The sequence below is a fragment of the Chironomus tepperi genome, unplaced genomic scaffold (assembly GCF_022539635.2).
Source record: "Chironomus tepperi strain 1889 unplaced genomic scaffold, CSIRO-AGI_Ctep_v1 contig_376, whole genome shotgun sequence".
Lineage (NCBI taxonomy): Eukaryota > Metazoa > Arthropoda > Insecta > Diptera > Chironomidae > Chironomus > Chironomus tepperi.
In genome coordinates this window covers 3,691,064-3,712,214 of record NW_027226498.1, presented here as the reverse complement: position 1 = coordinate 3,712,214, position 21,151 = coordinate 3,691,064, and the positions used below count along the sequence as shown (strand labels likewise).

General features: G+C 28.7%; 2 protein-coding genes across 2 annotated transcripts; one reads left to right on the top strand and one right to left on the bottom strand.

Moving 5' to 3' along the window:
- The first annotated feature begins 123 nt into the window (after positions 1–123).
- Positions 124–3,689, top strand: Dna2 (DNA replication helicase/nuclease 2). Its single transcript, XM_070647569.1, has 3 exons — positions 124–389; positions 445–816; positions 886–3,689. The coding sequence occupies exons 1-3, from the start codon at positions 186–188 to the stop codon at positions 3,598–3,600; spliced, it is 3,291 nt and encodes a 1,096-aa protein (XP_070503670.1). The 5' UTR covers positions 124–185; the 3' UTR covers positions 3,601–3,689.
- Positions 3,690–10,009: 6,320 nt separating this feature from the next.
- Positions 10,010–21,058, bottom strand: LOC139095939 (uncharacterized). The gene is made up of 3 exons (XM_070647507.1): positions 20,705–21,058; positions 14,823–15,095; positions 10,010–14,575 (listed from the first exon to the last, which is right to left on the bottom strand). Exons 2-3 carry the CDS (start codon positions 15,036–15,038, stop codon positions 14,330–14,332), a joined length of 462 nt encoding a protein of 153 aa, XP_070503608.1. The 5' UTR covers positions 15,039–15,095; positions 20,705–21,058; the 3' UTR covers positions 10,010–14,329.
- Between the last annotated feature and the right edge of the window lie 93 nt (positions 21,059–21,151).

The window sequence follows — 21,151 nt, the reverse complement described above, 5'->3', positions numbered from 1 at the left end:
AAACTAATCATCATCATCAAATATAACAAGTTTCCTACAAATCTTTAACACTTCAAAAATTAACGGTTATAAAAATTTTAAAAAATTCATAATAGTTTTTCCCTCCAATATTTAAAAATTTCACAATAAAAATTTAATTTAATAAAATTCTAGCTTAGTTAAGTGCTTAAGGTGATACATATTAAATGGAAAAGAGAGCATTTACACTAATTGAAAGTCCACAAAAGTGTTTGCCGCATGATGTTAACAAAAAAGCAAAGATTTCAATTTCACCTAAAAAGTTGATAGAAAATAATGGAAATATAATAAACGAAGCATCCGAAGATTTTGATTTTACTGGATTAATGTTTGATGATGATGATGACATTTTTTTGGAATCGGTTCTAAAGGTAAGAAAAAAGTACTTTAAATTACTTTTGAATAATTCATAAAATTTAATTTCAGAATGCAAAAGAAAACAACAAACCATTGGATCTTACAGATTTCAAACGATGCAAAGTAAATTTTATTGAGATTTATCCAAAATCCTTCGAAAAAATCTTGCATATTGAAGAAAAGAATACTAAAATGTTCACAAAATGTTGTTTGAAGGGAATTTGGTTTGACACGAATGTTTCGCAAAATGACACTGTGTCAGTTAAAGGCATTTGGAATGAAGAGAGGAAATTGTATTTTGTGACAAACGATAGTGGAATAATTGTTGTTTTGCCTGATTTCCTAGTATCCGGAACAACTGTTGTTGGATCATTGTTCTGTGCACGAAAATCAATTTTAAGTGAAAGATTTCGAGGAGTTGATTTTGATGACACTTTAGTTGTAAGTATACAAAATACCCGCTATCCATTCTGAATATTTCATCACCCATTATTATTCGTACATTCACAGATGCATGTCGGTTCAATTGTTCACGAAATAATCCAAAAGGCTATGAAGGACAATTTGACAACATTAAAGGAAATAAAGAAAGCTAGTGAAGAGGTATTGAATCATGCAGACATAATTCAATTACTTTATGCATGCAAAATTTCGTCCGAAAATCTGAAGAGTCAAATTGATCCATTTATCGATAGAATATTCTATTTCATGCAGCAATATTTTGTTGGAAATAATGAATTTCCGATACCTAGCAATGGAAATAATTCTAATAAGCAATTTGTTGGAAGGATTGCAGAAGTTCAAGATATTGAAGAAAATGTTTGGAGTCCGCATTTGGGACTAAAAGGAAAAATTGATGCAACCGTGACTGTATATCCGCCAAATCAATTTTTCAATTCCTTCCGCAAATTAATACCTATAGAAATAAAAACAGGAAAGTCATCATACTCATTAGAGCACAAAGGTCAATTAATATTATATCAATTAATGATGCGTGATTTGGGAAAGCAAATTGATTCAGGTTTATTGCTGTACATCCGTGATGGATTGATGAGTGAAATTCGTGCATCACGGCCTGAAGAGTGTGGATTAATATCGATGAGAAATCGACTTGCCAAGTATCTTAATACAGAAATTGTGACACGTGAGAAATCAATCAATTTACCTGAGCCAATCAAACATCCAACAGCTTGTCAAAAGTGTCCCTATAACGTTTTGTGTTCTGCTTTTCTCAAGAAAGATGAAAATTATGTTTTGCAATCTAGTCATCCATTATTTAAGATACAGGAGTCAGCTATTGCGCACTTGACAGATGAGCATTTCAATTATTTTCTTCAATGGTGTCATTTAATTACATTAGAGCATAATGAAGGACAACGAAACATAAAATTAAAGCATTTGTGGACAAAAAGTGCTGAAGAAAGAGCCAAAAAAGGAAATGCACTTGCAAATCTCGTTATAAAAGATTTTATTGTACAGCATGGAAATGAGTTTGTCCACTGTTTTATTTCCTCAAACAATCAACTAGATTTTACTCAAACTAACTTTGATATTGGTGAATATATAATTATTAGTACAGACAAGAGGTGTTCAATTACTGCTGGTCGGGTATTTAATATAAAGCCAACACAGATTTCACTATTGCTGCCAAAGGATATAAGTCGTCACTATCCAAACGAGAAATTTCATCTTGATAAGCACGAATCTCAATCACAATCAGTATTTAATTTCTCAAATATTGGCATATTGTTGGAGAATGATGATGAGAAAGGAATTAATAGATTAAGGAGTATCATTATCGATAAAATACAACCAGTGTTTAGTAAAAATTTACCGAAATCCATTCAGCAGCAAATTAATGAAACTTTATTGGAAATGAATCCCGTACAAAAAAATGCAATATTAAAAGCATTAACATGCGAAAGTTATATGCTTATTAAGGGATTACCGGGAACTGGAAAAACTCAAACATTGGTTAAACTAATCCATTTATTAATAATGATGAAAAAATCAATAATAATTACAAGTCACACAAACTCGGCTGTTGATAATATTTTATTGAGATTAAAGGAACGAAGAATCAAGTTCCTGCGACTCGGTTCAGTTTCGAGGATTCATAAGGATTTGCATGATTATTGTGAAGCTACTTTAATTGAGAAAATCGATTCTGTTGAGAACTTGAAAGAACTTTATAATAAATATCAAATTGTTGCTCTAACTTGTCTTGGATCAGCACATGCTCTGCTTAACAATAGAAGATTCGACTACTGCCTTGTTGATGAATCAACGCAAATTTTCCAACCGACAGTAATCCGTCCATTATTGTCAGCTGACAGATTTATTCTTGTTGGAGATCCAGACCAGTTGTCGCCGTTAGTAAGAAGTAATGAAGCAAGGCTACTCGGAGCTAATCAGAGTCTATTTGAGAGACTTGATTCAAAACAGGCAACATTTGTTTTAGGATTGCAGTATCGTATGAACAAAACAATCACTAAATTGGCTAATAATTTGACTTACAATAATGAACTGAAATGCGCAAATGAAAATGTTGAGAAGGCAGTAATGGAAATTCCAAATTTTGAGAAATTGAAGGAAATACTAAACAGCGACAAGTGGCTGGCAAAAGCTCTCACATCACATTTAGATCAAGCTTGTTCCTTAATCAATACTGGAAATGTTTACGAAATGGCTTCAAAATTTTTTGATTCAGTCAATATGCAGGAACGAAATGAAAAGTCAAAACTTTACGTTAATTACTGTGAAATTGCAATTGTTATGCATATTGTCGATATATTGTTAGATTGTGGAGTAAATGGTGAATCTATTGGTATTATTGCACCTTATCGTGATCAAGTTGAAGCTTTAAAGAAAATATTCGAGTCTTATAAATCTGTCGAAGTCAATACAGTCGATCAATATCAAGGACGTGACAAGAAGATAATAATTTATTCATGCACGATAACAGAAATCGCAAATGAAGGCAATAAATCGTCAAAATCATTAGAAGTTGAAATTCTTGAAGATAGAAGACGCTTGACTGTAGCAATTACGAGAGCAAAACATAAATTGATTATGATTGGTGATGTAAATTGTTTAAATAAGTACACACCATTTAGGGATCTCTTTAGACACATGAACAGCATATCAAAAGTTCAACTTCAAGATGAAAAGTTTGGATTATCATGGGAAAAGTTGATGAGAAATTTGAAGAAAAAGTTAATTTAAAGTCTGATACTTTAAATAGCATAAAGAGGCATGAAGATAAGATAATAAAGTTGCATGGAAATGTTTAATTAAATGTATTTAATGTAATCTGTTTGAGTTATGTGATAATATTTTGTCAGTTTTTAATTTGTTTCAAATAAAAATTTTTGTAATTCATTCACTTGTTCTTATGAAGGGCCATTCACTTATGACATTACAGAACAAAGAACTTTTTTCAAAAATGAATAATAGATTTCTCGGAATATCCATTGATTATATCAAATAGACGAAGATGAAAGTTTGATAAAGTTTTATCAAAAGAGATAAAAGTTATATTGCTCATAGCATGTCCTTGTATGATTCTGAACTTTTACTTTATGACTTTATTTTTCTTAACTATTTATTATTTTCTTGACCTGCTCGTCTTATTAACTGAAAATAGAAACAATGTAAAGTATGCTGTGCAAATTGAGTTTCATGAAATTTTTACATAAAAAATAAGACACAGCCCACGCAGTCAGTTTATTCCATTTGATTAGATTAACGAGACTTTTTTACAATTTGCAATTTTTCATTCACACCTCCTTAGAAATTTTATTTTCAGACGCGATACTCGATGAAGTTTTAGGGTACATTAAATTTTCGGTTCCATTACACTTCTCGGAGATTTTTAAAAATAATGGATGATTTTATTCTCGTTCAAAATTGTTTGCTAAAATGCTTAGAATGGAATTTTTTTTTTTTTTCTTATTTTTTTTACTCAGATATTTGGATAGGTTATTTAATAAAATTCGTAATTGTGGTTAATTTGGTTTCATTAAAACTGCTTTCTCAAATGAGATTTTTATTTATCCGAGATCAAAAAAATGAAGGTTATAACAATAAAATAATTCTAAATAAATGCCATAAAAATATTATTTTAGAATAATTTTATTGAAATAAAATATAATCAAAGCATATGTGTAATTCTTGATGATAAACTTCCTTTAGAAGCCCTTGAGTTATTTTTATTCTCGTACTCAAAAGGGTTTGAACTTTTTCTATTATTTTCGCAATAATATTTTCTTATCAAAATTAATATTATTTTACATTATACGAGATGAAAATAATGTAGAAGAACAAATTTATAGAATCTTTTGAAGCACAAGTTAAATATCAAATAAAAACTTTAAAAGTTTTTGCTCTCTTTTTGCTTCCCATTTCTGCGTCAATGAATAAAAAAGCGCATGACTCTAAAGCATCATACCCTAAGTGGTCCTCAAACCAAACTGTACGAAACAAAATTTTATTTTGATATCATAAAGTCTTTAAAGAGAACATCCAAGAGGGATAACAATAACTGACGTCATCGACAATGATTTAGGTATTTTTTATTGTCATGCATAATGGACATTATCGATCGAAACGGATCTTCTGTGAACACATTAATGTAATTGATTTTGTTTTTAAGCACATACTTAATTTATTTATTATTAATTCACATAATTCTATTTTTTGCTTAAAAGTCAAGTCATTTTAAGATCTATATGTTTTCGGTATATAAAATGAAAAATCACTTTCTTAAAATTAGGTGAAATTCAATAAAACTCGTTATCAACCATTATCAACAAGGAAATATTTTTAGAATATTAAAAACTTTTCTCATTTCTCTCTGAAAAAAACTTTTTTCATATATATTTTTAATTCAAACATGAATGAAATTTCATAAATGGGTTGTAAACGGGTGGAGTAGCTCGTTTATTGCCTCAAACAATAAATACGGTTTCTAAGAAAATGTAAATCTAATCTATTTCCACACACTCTTAGAAAAAAATTTAATAATTTGTTATTAAAACGTTATTGATAAAAGTTTTAGTAAAAAAATACTAAATTTAAAAAATTTTTATTAAAATTTTAAAAAAAATTATTAAATTTTAAAAAAATTTATTAAATTTTAAAAACCATTTATTAAAATTTAATAAAAGTTACTAAAGTTTTTCAGCATTTTGTGCTGTTATAGGTTTCTTATCAAAAAATACAAAATTCGTAAGGTTTCAATACATTTATATACTTCATAAACCTATGCAGAAATTACTGTTACAAGTATGATGATAATTCCCTTATAAAGTCATATAAGATACTAATTCCCTTATGCGACACAAATGGTGTCAAATGTTCCCTTCTTTGATGAACCTTAAGAAATGATCTCAGTTATGACCCCAAAAGCTCACTGCTGTTTGCAAACCACAGTAAAAAGCATTTTTTTTTGAAAAACTTTCATACAAAATTTTACTAACTTCTTACTAAAACTTTCGAACAAATTTAATAAAAAATAATAAAAATACATCTTACTAACTTATTATTAAATTTTAGTAAAATATTTATTAAAATTTTGTAAACACAAAATTATTTTAATAATTTTTATTAAATTTTAATAAAAGTTAGTAAGATGTATATTTATTAACTTTTATTAAAAATTTTCATACATTTTTAGTAAAAGTTATTAACTTTTTTCTATGAGTGCAGAATCCGTTTCCATTATGTTATAACCTTCATTTTAGATTTGAATAATATTGAGTGCACATAGTCCAAAGCATCTTTTCATATAAAATGTCCAGTTTGTTTAAGAACTCGGATAAACAAACATCTAATTTATTGTGGAAGCAGTTTTAATTGACCAAAATTACAAAACATCATATCTAACAAATTGTATTTCGAAGCTCATCGCGAAAGCTTTTCCAAAAACCCACAAATTGTCTACCTTATTCATCCATTAAAATGATGATATATTTTTCATCTCATCCGTAATAAAAACAAATATTGACAACACAATACGTTTATTTGTATTCTTTTATTGTATTGTAGTTTATATGATTCGTTATTGAACTCTCGAAAATATATTTCTTAGTCATGTGTAAAGACTGAAAATACTGGCGAGCTGACATGCATAAATACCCATTATTATCTATTTTATATGTATGTTCAACAAACAATTTTATGAATTTTCTGTACTTATTTTTCAAATTCGTGAAGAAGGAAGTTAGATTAATTAATGTATAAATTAATGTACGTGAAGGGTTCCTGAAACCATTAACGGAAAACGGCCGTTTCTTAACTCCGACTCAAATGTTATATGAAGTTGAATCGATGCTCGATGCTTTAATGATGAAAACCATTTCAATTAAATTTATTAATGTTATTAGCCAATTCTTAAAGGATGTATATCCTATTAAGAATTGAAATTCTTTTGGAAGTTAAAGAAGAATTTCCTCTTTTTAAAAATATATTAAAAGAAGAAGATAAAGAAGAAAGGTTCATTGGACAATTAAAAGATTTTCTTTGGACAAATTTTTCTTTATTTTTTTTAAACATGAACCCTTTATGGATGATTTTTCTAAGATAATTAATCCTCATTGAGCTTCTCCTCATGATTTAAAGTAGAATTATGTAGCTTAGTGACATGCCCGGAAGACATTGACGGAGAAATAGCAAAAAATACGGCCCAAGCGTCTCTTTGATTCCAATCCAGATTCGAAAAAATCTAGCCGCAGGTAGAGGAATTTCAACAATTTGCTTTTCAGGGTAGAATACATGATATTAATATGAAAATGATTTTATTACATCTTACCTTTTTTATGAACACAAAACCATGACTTTAAACTTTCTATCATGTAAACCATAAAATTTATTATAACAGAGTCCCCTCGGGTAAGAAATCATATACAGCTGATGATAATGAAAAAGTTGAACCCGCTTCAAGTTATCTCTCATTAGGTTGAGGGAAGAACATAAATATTCTCATTTAAATACTTTAAAATAATTTATGCTTTTTGGATCATTTTATGTCTGACTGTGTACAGTAGTAAGATTTATAATACAAAATTTAAATTTTTATTTAATTAAATTGTGTATTTTTTATCTCCACACCCAAAAATTAAGAAAAATATATAACCAACATGTTAATGAGCTCCAAAAAGTGCGTAAATTAAAAATTCGTTTTATTCTGCCGCATAAGAGCACCTTTTTTCCAAAACTTTCATGTTCTCATTGCGATCCCACAGCTGTGTAATTTTCATAATTGCTACTAAATAAATTTACATTGCACGAGTTTAATAACTCGTAACATTTCAAATCATAATTACTGATCTGTGTAATTTACTTTGAAAGGTACGAGTGCAAACTTTTTGCGAGAAAATTAGATAAAATTTAATGGAGTTTTTCTCGCCTCAACATTGACATTTGAATGAAAAATCAATTTTAAATATCGAACTTCTTAATGATTTAAATTATTCGCATCTGTAAAAGTCATATTCTACGCACGTGCTAAATTGTTTTTCCCCATTTAAAGCTATGAATGGAAAAATGAGATAAAAGCTTTTGATAAAAAATATTTTCATTTCAGTAAGCACAGTTAGAATTTTTACAGTACTTTAATTATTGATTTTTTTGTCCTCTTATCGTTCTTTCCTACTTTTCAACGAGTACTCAATTTTTAATATACTTGAAAATTTTCAGCTTTAATGAAAAGAAATCATTTTTAAAAATTTTGTACTGCTTATTGAATATGTAAATAAACTTTATATTAATGAAAACGCGACACCAGAATATAAATATAATTAATACTCATTAATACCTTTTGATTACATACCTAGAGGCAAATCAAATCTCTCGGGATAAAATTTTAATGAAATCTATACAAATAATTAATTTTTAATTTGTCTTTACCTTTTCTGATTTAAATTTCAGTGGAATAATGAAATTTATGGCAAATGGGGGGTTCTTCAGAAATTAAATTAAATTCATGTAGCCAGAGGACAACTTAGGGGAATTTCCTCCCTCTTAACTTTTTCTTCGGTTTCGTGAAGGTAAAGACTCTTCTTTAGGTATGTTTGAAAAAATTAGGCTGAGTCATGGAATATGACGCTTACAGACGAACATGCTGTTGATGTTTTCAGTTGAGAATTCTGATAATGATATTTGAATCAAAACATATGAGAGAAATCTATAAATGTAGGAGTAACGAAGAACATGCTGTTGGGGGTTTAACGTCAAATTTTGTTAATGACAAAAAAGCGAAAAAGAGGAAGGTACCTGAAATTTGGAGAGAAACTGTTGATAGATATAACATTGTATTTGCTAATCTACGGAAGTCAGCTGTCAGTTGTGACGTCCTTAGACGTGTCGTCTAAGGGTGGTCATGGATTGTAATTGATCTGTAACGAAGTACAAAAAAACAAATAAATCATTGTTCTAACTGCGTCTCTGTGCAAAAGAGAAAGTTGACGATTGCAACAAATAAGTTTTTAAGGGAAGACTGTGACTGCCCCAACAAAATAATGAAAAAAGTTATGTTCACTTCATAATGAAAATTTTGATTTATTTTTTTACAACACAGTTATGACAGTAATCTCACATAATCTGTTATTTTTTTAGACTAAAGCATTATTGTCAACACTCCATGTGATGGCTTTATGTCATCTCTATGAGTCTTTTATGCCTCGCTCTTCTTTGGTTGACATTTTCAAGTGATTTTATTTAGCTAAAGTTCATACGTCAGACGTTGTTGACAACTTGATTCCAACTTAATAGAAAATACATAATAAGTTTAAAGAAGGTCAGTTCATGCTTATGAAGTTCTAAATTGCTTTTGTTATCCCCTTAGAATGCTTATGAAGTTTAAAATTATCATGATAATGAAAAAAATTTCAATCATGATTCAATGCATTCTTTAAAGATTATGCTATATTATAAAGCAAAATATGCTGACATAAATAAATTCAAGTGATATGAAGACATAACGACAACCGAATATGAATGAGGACTAAAAATAGAAAAAAATCGATGGAATTTAATCATGTGAGATGAGCTTGAATGTTATGAAAACGCTTTTTTAAATTTACATCTGAAGTTCTCGAACTTTTTGAAATTTTCTGTTTAGAGACTTACTTACTTAATGTAACCATGTTCCTATGTGGAGCTAAGGTTAAAACAAAAGGCTTTCTATTTGATTCTATTAAGGATCTGTCACCTAGTTTGTGTAAAATCTCTGTCCGCAAGTTAAGGAGACATTCTTTCACCATTTTTTTTGTGCCATGTATCTTTTGTAGCTTTTGAAAGCTATTTCCTTTGAGGATTTGAATCTACCGTTGGAAACGCGTTGAAACAAACTTGGGTTTCTGTCCCAGCAATGACATTTTCAATGGCATTTATTTTGAAGTCTATGTCTTATCCAGTCGTACTTTCTCTCTCATCAGTATCTCCTTGTTGATGTCTTGCCGACCTGCTTTTTGCATTAGCTTATCAATTGAAGCTCATTTTCAACGAGTTTTCTCTTCACACCTGCTTACAGATTTAAATAAACAGTTTCAAAAATTCAAGTTGATTCATAGACATTTTGCATTTGGATTTCTTGAATTTCTTACATTTATTGTTTCATTCTTGTTTCCTTTAATTCATTATTTTTACAATTTTTTACTTTATAAGATTTTTTACGTTCACAATGAATAATTCTCATTTTTTATTTATATTTTATTACTAATTCGAAATTACAATCGTATTTTACCCAAACGAATTTCCATTGTTTTTTCCTACTTTATATTTGTTTACCTTTTATTTCACGTTATAATTTCCTCAGGGGATTTGAACCGGAAGAATTCTTTTTGTGGGTTTATATAGGCTAAAAAATCTTTTCAAATGAATAAAATATTTCAATTAAAAAAGGAACTTCCTGTGAAAATAGTTGACTTTTGGCATTTGATGGTTTTATGCTTTCAGAATGTTCAAACACTTTAACAGTTGATTCCTCAAGGTTTAAATTTATGATTGAATTGAAATAAAAACGGTTCAATTAAACTTCGAATTAAATTATATCTTCCCATTGTTTATAAAATGATTATAAAAATGAACTGATTTCAGTTAAAATTGAACTCTTTAAAAAAAATTTTTATAAAGGCTCAAAATTTTCAACAAATTTAGTATCCGTGTGGACAACTTGAGACTTTCTCATTTCACTCACAATGTCTGCATGATATACTGGCAAGAAAAAAGACACATCATTAAATTATGATCCTTTTTCATGTGAAGGAATAAATAAATTTCAATAAAAGAAGCAAATGAGTTTAAGGCAAATTTTACAGAGGCAAGAATGATCAAATTTGTTCCAAAAAAGACCTGAAATTTAGTTGTGTATCAATATTATTGGATAAAGAAAATAAACGGAAATTTATTTCATATATCACAAAAGTGGAAACACTGAACCTTTTCTAAAAGCACTAAAACCAACAAATGTATCCTTAAATGAAATTGTGTTGCTCAAAATGTATGTTAGAGCTGTTATTAGGACTAAATTGAATGAATATATTTATTTGAATTGCTTTTTAAAATGTATTTATATTTGCAAATGGAATTCTACATGCTCTGTTGAAGAGGAATAGTGATTGTTGATTATGTCAGTACATAAATAAATTTATGTTTATTGAACTGAAGACGTTTTATTTATCGAAAATTTACAACATTCAAGTTTATTCTCTAAATAACCTAATGGATGTTAAATTTTATATTTGGTACTTTTTATTAAAGTTTTATTTTTTCATTTCTTAGTCGAGGATGTACTTTAAGGAAGCAAGACTGATGTTTGAGTGTAAGATGATAAAATTATTTTTGACAATACCGAATATCACAAGGAGATTAAAAATCCAGCACCAAGACGGCATGGCTCTAACATTCCTCTGGGCCTGAAATATTGATCTATTGGTCGATTCATTCTATTCGGGAATGTTGATACATGAGTAGATTTCTTAATCCAATTTGCAATTTTGATGTTCAGCCATTTGTCCAATGAAATCCTAACAAAATGAATCATAGGTGTCATGTTAAAGTTTTACATTATCACACCAACATTTTTTGTCGGACATTAATGCTTAATAAGAAATATTATCATGAAAATCCTTTGTTAATGCTTATTTATATATACGACATTTGTTTCTTAATACACACGACAATATGTGCTTTTAATCCACAAATTTTTACGATGAAAAGATCTCTTTGTGAATAAATTGAGAAAAAAAATCTGGCAGATAATTTTCATATTTCTTCATGATCTCCAGCTGTTACTTAATTCGATAGTGCTAAAAACATCAGTTCAGGTTCACAAAAGTACAACAGATGATATAAAATCTCTGTGCGTTACATAATCCATAGGAATGGGATGTCTGTATATATTTGATTGTCTTGGGAGCTGTTAAATATTTGCTTTGTCATTAATTTTGGTTTCCAATTTTTCTAGGTATGTATCATCATGATTTTTTTTTTTCAATTAAGTATTTTTATGCTCTGCTGATTTTCTGCTTAGAAGGATGAGTTTTTTTTTTTAAAAAATAATTAAATAGTTAATCTTAATGCGGTTTTTATATTACAGACACTATTTAGAGAGTAAAGGAAACGAAATTTTTAAAATAGTATATAGCCTAGAATTTGGCACAAATCCTAACAGACCATGACCATACTCATCTAAATAAGTGTGCTCATGAGGATGCAACCTTTCTGTTGGAGATTTATTCAAGAGTTTTTAAGAAGAATAGGTTTCTATAAAATATTGTTTCTGTTTAAATTCAACTTTCTATGGGTACCTTCTTCAAACAAAAAAAAACTAATTTTCTACTCGATTAACCATTTCAGTCTAAACAGTGTCTACAACCCAAAAATATCATTCAAAGGTATTTCCTTTACAAAATGTAATCAACAATTTTTTATCAGGAAAGGAAAAAAGAGAACATTCACGTTTTTTACAATTAAACGCTGCATTGCAGTCAGTAAGTAATTTCCTTCCTTCCTCATTTTTCGACTATGTTTTATGTATGAGCTAAAATTTTTTTACATTCACGGCTATATACGAGGATTATTCATTTTTACATACAGATAATTTTTTATTGTTTCACTTTATACTTATTTATTTACCCAATTTTCTTGGGTATTCATTAACAATCAGACTTTTTCAACATGTTTTTATTCATTTTTTTCTCGCTTTATTTAAAACATATGCAAATATTTCTTTATATTTCTTCTTTAATATTTCTCAATGAAGAATATGCAAAGTCTCTTGTGTTCTTGTTGCGAGAAGGGAAATAAAAAGCGTTTAAAAACTCTTGTATGCGAATTATGTGAATAATATAAAAGCATAAGTAAGGAAATTATGGAATTTTCAAGTACAGCTCACATGAAAGGCTGTATATCACTTAAGTTAAATAAAACAGAACACAAATTTTTGTGTATAATCGAATTTTTTTTTTGTTTAAATCAGGTGTGATCAACATGTGTGCCGCGATACATTAATGGACCGCCACAATAATTTGAAAATGCCATAAACCAATTGCCGCGTGCGGTTCTGTTCGAATCTTACCACTTAGGTATACCGTGAAACATAAAAGGTTGTTCACCACTGCTTTAATTCTCATTTGTATACTTCTTTTTTTTGTTTCTGCAAAGGAAACAAACTCTTTTCGTTCTAAATTCTGAAATTTTTCTAATACCTACGTTGAGAATTTTCTTTGAAAATAATTTAATATTTCTCAAGAAGTGTGATGCATTGATTTTTTAGTTGAAAAGTTATGAGAGTGTACAAGTAGCTGTAGATTATCAACTTCATCGCATGATATTGCGACCTTGTGATTTGGCTTCTTTGAAAAATGTCAGCATGCTTGATTGCACGCTGGCATAGATATATTTTACACAATTGACCTAACTGAGTGGAATGCTATAAAATTAAATCTTTTCTTAACGATAGAAGAAAAAAAGACCAGATGAATTTCATTTTTTTAAATTTTCTAAAGGAAGCCTTAAAAAAATAAGAAATTTTTCTCATTTCCTCAATCAAACAAATTTTAAATTACTGTATAGTCCTTTAACATCCCATATACTCTAGGGAAAATTAAATTTCCTGTATTGAGGAACCCTTTTACATATTCATATGTTTGATCTGAATACTGTCTTACAAATTAAGTTTTCCACTCCAAGCTCGCTAATTTACGTGTTTCAAAATACATTTTTAGAGCAGTTGGGGCTCTTTTATTTTCGCCTGGCACACTTTGATGGTAAGCCACGACCGAAACCGCACATGACATACTGTTCATGACATTTTCAAAAAATATTAGCAACACAGTAGTGTGCTGCGGCATACAGTTTGTTCAGATTGCTATTAAATTATACAAAATTAAAAAATTTCTTGATATAAGCGGCAAGAAAACATTTGGTGGGTCTTTTTCCTTTAAATTAAATGAGTATCACGAGTCATTGACGATACCACAATAATCTCTAACAAGCTTCATTGGTATGATATGTTAATTTCGTCTCTTTAACTCTTGAAAAAGAAGATGCAAAAATGAAAAAAGAGCTTCTGGCAATATGCTCCTTAAATGATGAAAAATGAAAAGCATGAAAAGAATGAAAGATGCTTCATCATAAAAATATTCATCTTTCATCAACAGAAAAGTTAATATACAGTCTACGTACATACAATGCGTAGTGTGAAATGGAATGTTCTACTAGTATGATGGAATTTTCATTTGGAACGTAGAAATCGTCTATCAATTTTGGTATCATAAGCTCATCATTCATGGAGAAATGTTCTTAAATGTTTATAAGTAGATGGATGATAAGAGCAATAATAATGAAGGTCTTTATAGAAAAAAAAATTCACATGTTATCTTATACTTATTATACGAATATCATCTCTTATCGATAATATTATTAAGATGTTAAATTATTATGGTCCACATTAATCTTGAAATCTTGTCTGTTGTCTTGGTGTACTGGCACTACGTTCTGTGCGCTCAAACGCTGTTTGTTGCCGTCTTAATCGTGTTGCTGCCGTTGCTATTGGATTTGATACATTATTTGTACAGTTACAAATTGTGTCTATAAGACTACGGGCGAGACTTCGTGCGCGTGTAACTACTCTCTTATTCTTATCCTTCAAACCTGACATGAATGCGTTTAAATTCTTTTCTCTAGCTTCTTCACTCTGATTACATATTTTATTATGGGTATTGTTGTCATGATTACGTTTTGTATATATGTGTGTGCACATAAGTCAAAAATTTCGTCGGTAAAGAGAATGAAAAATATAAAGAGATTAGAAATGAATAAAAACTAACTTTGAGATTCCTGTTATAGGCTTTTGATCATTTAATTTCAATTTTAACATTTTGTCAAAGGAATTGTACTCAAATGTTCAAAAGTATGAAAAATCATCATCATTTTCTATTTACCGCTTTCCTATCAAGTCGCTCCTGGACTGTTTTTTCCGCTTCACATAGCACCTCTAGAATACACTTTCTAAGCTCATCTACATCGTCTGGATTGTGATATTTAAAATCTTCGATTCGCTGATTCAGATCATCATCTCCTTCATCCATGCTGTCAAGTGGTAATGAAAAGTTTAGTTTATGTGGCTTCTCCGGCTCTTTAAATCCTACAGATGTCATTTTTTAATTCTGCTAAATTGCTTATTTTCACAAAACTTTCGCTTTTGTACCACTTAGCTGTGAATAAAGAGAGAAAAAAATATTTGAGATGAAATAAAATTTAATTTTCTCAATACCTACTAGATTGTCTCTAATTTTTAAATTCTACAATTATTGAGAAAAATAATAACTTGAATCAGCTTAGGAAACGAATTTTGATTGAAATCACTAAAATCAATAAACAACGGAAGATGTGAAGAGAAATTTTATTTTATAAAGAATCACAAAAAATCTTTTGAGAAGATATAAAAATTCAATCAAAATGTTCAATGACTTGAAATTGACCCTGAATTAGACCATGTCAATTATTGAGCTCCTATTACATTTATGATAAAAAATTTCATCTATGAATTCTTCGGATAAGGAACATTACCTAGTAAGCTTTGTTATTCTAACTGTCTAAAAATTATTCGGCAGAATATTTGTTTTCAAGACTTTCTACCCTCGTGAAATCCCCTTACTTTACCCTTGTGAACATATTAATGTAAAACTATAAGCTATTCTGAGTTGGCAAATGATAGTCGAGTAAACAAAGCGAAATAGTGAAAAGTTTCATAGATAAAATAGATTCTCATGTTACATCATGTGCTAAACAAGCTGTTGGGTTTAATCTTGTTGTATTTAAAACACCAAACGAAGTATAAAATAAATTTGCACGCTTTTAAACAAATATTTGCTAATAATCGATCCATTTATTGATAGGATTTACGCTTCGTTTCTACGCTCAACGAAATGAAACGTTTTTCTTCTTTTTCTCTCGTATACATATTTATTGTGCATCGAGAAAAGTTTATTGATAGAAAACTTCCGTTTGCTTACTTGTTGTTTCTGGAATCACTACATATTTTTACCATTCTTTTTGCTAACTTATTTAGAAATGGCAGCTTAATAATATATGTGTATCGTTATAACGTTCATTTGAATAATTATTTATTGAACATGGTTGAAAACTCCTTTGTATAAAATGCTGTCTGGTTTGGGACTCGTATAAATAAACACATTATTCATTTAATCTGTAAATTGCTCAATAAATGTTACTATTTCATATAATTAGTTTTACAGAAATTGGCGAATAGGCTTTTACTAAACAAATAAAAAATGTGCTGGAGTCCCTCGATTAAACATTAATAATATTGTTTTTTCCTTACTTATTGAAAGGTTGTGATATGATGTAGTTTTATCATAGCAGATGTGACAAACATTTCAATCCTGTTATGAGAGACACATAATAGGAAATGCTCGAAAAATTTTATGATGTACAAAGTATTGTCGCAGAGCTACATTTTTACCTTATAAAACTTTTTATTTATAGCAAAGATAAATAAAAATAACAGTCCCTAAAAATTTGTTACTATCAGTGCGTCAAGCACATAATTCCATTTCTTTTTGTCATTTTCTTGCTACATAAATGATCCTGCTCAATTTTCAGAATGAAATAATAATAGATGAACACGCATAAGAAGAAAGGTATATGAGATGAAAAAATCCAATTACGGTATGAAATGAGGAATGAGGCAGACATAAAGATAACGCGAAATGTAATAAGAGAGCTTCGAGCGAAATAATCGCAATAGATTCTTAAATTTGATGATTTATTCAAGCATTCATGCGGTTATCAGCAACACATCAGAACATGACTATTAAGTTGATCGTATCAGGTTTTATAACGATAATTATTGCCGAATTATGGTTTTTTAGCTTATTGCAAAGGAAACTTTTGCTTTAGCTAAAAATTTTGTAGAAAAATTTAATTCCGTTCCTGTTATGAAATTATTGCCATTTGATATACACATGGAGAAGAATTCAATTTGATGTTAATGACAAAATTTTAGAAGAGCTTAAAAAGCTCCTAGGCAAATCCTTCTTAATTTTTTTCGCTCGTGAATAAGTATAAAATATTAGTCTGTTCAAAAGTAGATAAGTTACAACTTGAGCATCAAAATATAAAAAAAAACGTGAGTGACAACAATGAATTTACGAATGTGACTTTGATTGTCATACACCGTGACCACTAAATGATATTGCGTGTAGAAAGGATGGTCGAACGTAGAGGTAAATCAGAGAAAACCAGTAAAAAAGGAGAAGTAATGCGATTATGGAAGGTTCAAAAATTTCCTTCGTTCAGTTATGGTTAAATTTATGTCTTTCTCGTACAATTTATTTACAAAGGGTAATAAAATATATAACTTAATATAACTTTTTCATGGAATAGCTTATTTTACTCGTTTCGGCAACACCCATCAAGAATTATACTTATATCAATTGTCGGGGAAATTATATTTAATAATTTAAAATCTTTACTATCTTATTCTGACATTTATTTAATGGACGATATAAAATTTATAGCATTTACAGGGGCTAAGCCAAGGAAGGATGTGCTTTGCTACACAAAATTATAGAGTAGATTTTCGAATGTTTATTTCGCTTGAATCTGTGAGTCGAAATGATTTCATGGCGGAATTTTTAGTACTTGGATACCTAATTATTGCATATCTTCAATACCCGCCAAAAAAATACACATTTTCTTTTTCGAATTATATGTAGAGTAAACGCGACTTATATGTAGGCTACAGACAATAATGTCATCAATGAACTGATTCAGTTATAATGCCACTATGAACTGCAGGTCTATTTAGTATAGTTAACAATTAAAAGTTAAACAATAATTAGCACCGAATCGCCCTAGCACAGCTCTGAATCTTAATGAAATTAATAGCTAAGGGTTATTTTAATGCAAGATACCGAGAAAGGAAAGGTTGGAATGTACGAATGTTTTATCGATATTCTATTTTGCTAATGTTTAAAAAGTTATTTTTTTCTTCTTTACTTTCTTACTTCTTTTACTTTCCTACAAAGGATATAAAATTATATCTACATCAGTAATACATATTATGTTATATTTAACAAATGTCTAAGAAATGACGCAACATTTTGAAATTTGTAATTAGTTGAAATGCCAAGCCTGCAAGGGAACATATTTTCTGTATTTTTTATATTTTATGTGATATCTGTTGACATGTTTAACAGAATATTTTTCGTCCAATTTTATCTTTCAGCCTTAGTATTTTGAAGATGAGCCGTTCACTTATTACGTTCTGAAGAGAGTAAAAGAGGTTTTGCTTTTAAAACTCCTTTGCGGAGCTTTTTTCATTTGTGTTGCTCGGTTGAATACCTAAATAAATATGTACAAGAAACCCAAAATATCTTAAACTTAAATACCTGCCACAGAATATTTTATAAAGAAAAATTCTTCTCGAAGGATTTTATTTTATGTTCATTCCAGTTCATTCAATTCTTAAAAATATCCAGAAATATCTTTCAAATACCTTATGATGTGGAAAATTTTAGGAACCATTGAAAGAATTTCGTAAAACTCCATCTATTAGCATTTTACCAACAAAAGCACAATGAAATGAAACTTTATCACGAAAAAATTTCTCTTTTGTAATTGAATCTCTTTTGCCGCTAGCAATTACTTCTTAGAAAATAATTTGATGAATATTTTATTCGCAAAATCCTATAAATATTTTCTTATTTTAACTCTATTCCCATTACACATTGCGTTATTTCTTTTTTCCTTTTAGGTTTATATTGTTCCCTCTTTGTATAGTCTATGCTTTAGGTAGTTAAAAATTCATTACAACTTCCTTTCTTGATTTTTGTAGCTCTAGTAGGTTTACTTAACGAAAACGTAAGTATTGATAGAAGAAAGTTTTGCTTTAAACAGAGTTGTAATTTAAATTCTCGTTTAAATATCTTACAATTTTGACTCAAGGGGTTGATTCAAAGATTCGATTGTAAACGTCTTCTCATTTTCGCGCAGCAAAAATATATATGTCAAACACATTGTTATTGTTTTTCATGACTTTTGTCTAAAATGTAGATATATTCATGATCTAAACTCGTTTTTCTTTAATGAAGCAAGTTCACAAACTTTTGATTCGCCTAATGTCGCGTTGGAATTTGCAATAAAATTTTTATTGATTTGCTATTTTTATACATCCATATTTAATTAAAAATAATGTTTGAAGTTGTTATGGGAAATAATGCGAAATGTCTTTGCTATAAACAGTCTTTTTATTAAATTTTCTGTTTATATTACAAAAGAAGATGATATTATTAGAAAACATGTATAGGTATGTCAAAAGGATTCGAAAGAATTTCTTCATGTGTTTTATAAAAAGTGAGTGTTTTGTAAAAATATAAAAAATTCATATCGATCGAGTCACGCGACTTTTTATTAAATTTTCTGTTTATATTACAAAAGAAGATGATATTATTAGAAAATATGTATAGGTATGTCAAAAGGATTCGAAAGAATTTCTTCATGTGTTTTATAAAAAGTGAGTGTTTTATAAAAATATAAAAAATTCAATTATTAAACACATCACATACAAACTTGTGTTGATGACGTGCTATTGATACAGAAGAAAAACAAATCCAAAATTAATTTGATTGGAAGTTTTCGAGAAGTTAAAAAATTAATTGATCTAATGAATTTATAAATAACACTGAAGTTCCATTCTCTATCCGCACAATATTTCTCATTTTGTATGTTTTTGTTGGACTTAAAACGATTTTATCTGCATAGTTATAAATCTTTTGAATTTTTTGGAGTGTAAATCAACAATGCTTATTCATTAATAAGCTTAATTAAAGACTCCTCACGGATTTAATTTAATAAAAACGATGTTTATTCTTCAATGATCAGAAACATACAAAATATTTATATGAAGGTAACTGACAACTATAAAAGGGAAAACACAAATTATTGTAGTTGCATACACTTCAAATATAAAATAACCGTTGGTATATTCACAACATAATAAAATACTGCGGCAATCTAATGCTTAAGGATGAATTTACATAAAGCACTTAAGAAAATGAAAGTTGAAATTCATAAAAAGAACGAACGAAATGTGAACAATGCTTAGTCATTTTTGCTAAAACATATGTTCTTATGGGTCAAAGAAAATGACCGTAAGCAGGTTCCAACTTGTAAGTCATCAATCACTTTTGAGCAAAAGAGATTTTTTTTAAATATTCATGTATAATCTATTTGAATTTTTATTTAAATTTTATAAAAAATCCTCTTCTCATAAATATCTTGTAATAAAATTTTTTTTAGGTACAATGAATTTCAAGACACCATTAGGAGATTTTCAATATTATCTCTCCGTCTTAATATTTATTATAATTTTTCCAATAATATCATATTCTGTCGTTTCATTGAATTATATTTTGTAAAAGTCAAACATTTTCAATCTCAAGCAAATATACGACGACTTTTCCCAAGCATGATGTAATGGAGGTAAAATCTAAAGCGAGGCATGATAATATAAAATTTTCTCAATTGACATAAAAGCGAGCAGTAGACCAATCCTTAACTCAATTTTTCACATCATGTTGAGCGTTCACAAAAGAAAAATTTATATGCTCAGACATCATTATGATTATGAACATTCTCTATCTATTTCTGTACTTTATATCCTCTTTTCACTTTCCGTACACTTAAAACCATATGTAATGGAAAAATATTTTCTTTAAAGATGTGTGCCTTTTGGCAATAACAATGATTCCTTAAGTAATCAACACTACATCTATAATAAATGTTTCATTTACTTTACCTTTCTATCCTTTCCAGTTTAGTGGACTGTTTGATTTTTAATATCCAATAAATCCAACAAGGACACGAATATAATATATGCACGATATCCAGTACACTGATTTTTTTTATTTTTTAAATCAATATTTACGTAAATGTAAAAATATTCTATTTGATTGTGGTGATTGAGATATTACTTTTTATTATTTACCACTATCTTTAAATCAGTTCAGTTATTCTTTTGAGATCTCATTTTATTCTTTTTGCATGAAATTAAATAAATTAACTATCACTCACTTAACACATAGAATTGTATATTTAGAATCAAAAAAGGAATTTTTATAATTATTTTCACTAGGAGCTCTGACCTCGTTTATAGCTGCTCGAACACAAAATGTTCAACTGTTATCGTTTTCCAATCATATCCTGTGAGTTTTGGTTGAAAACATTTCAGTTACTGAAATTGGAA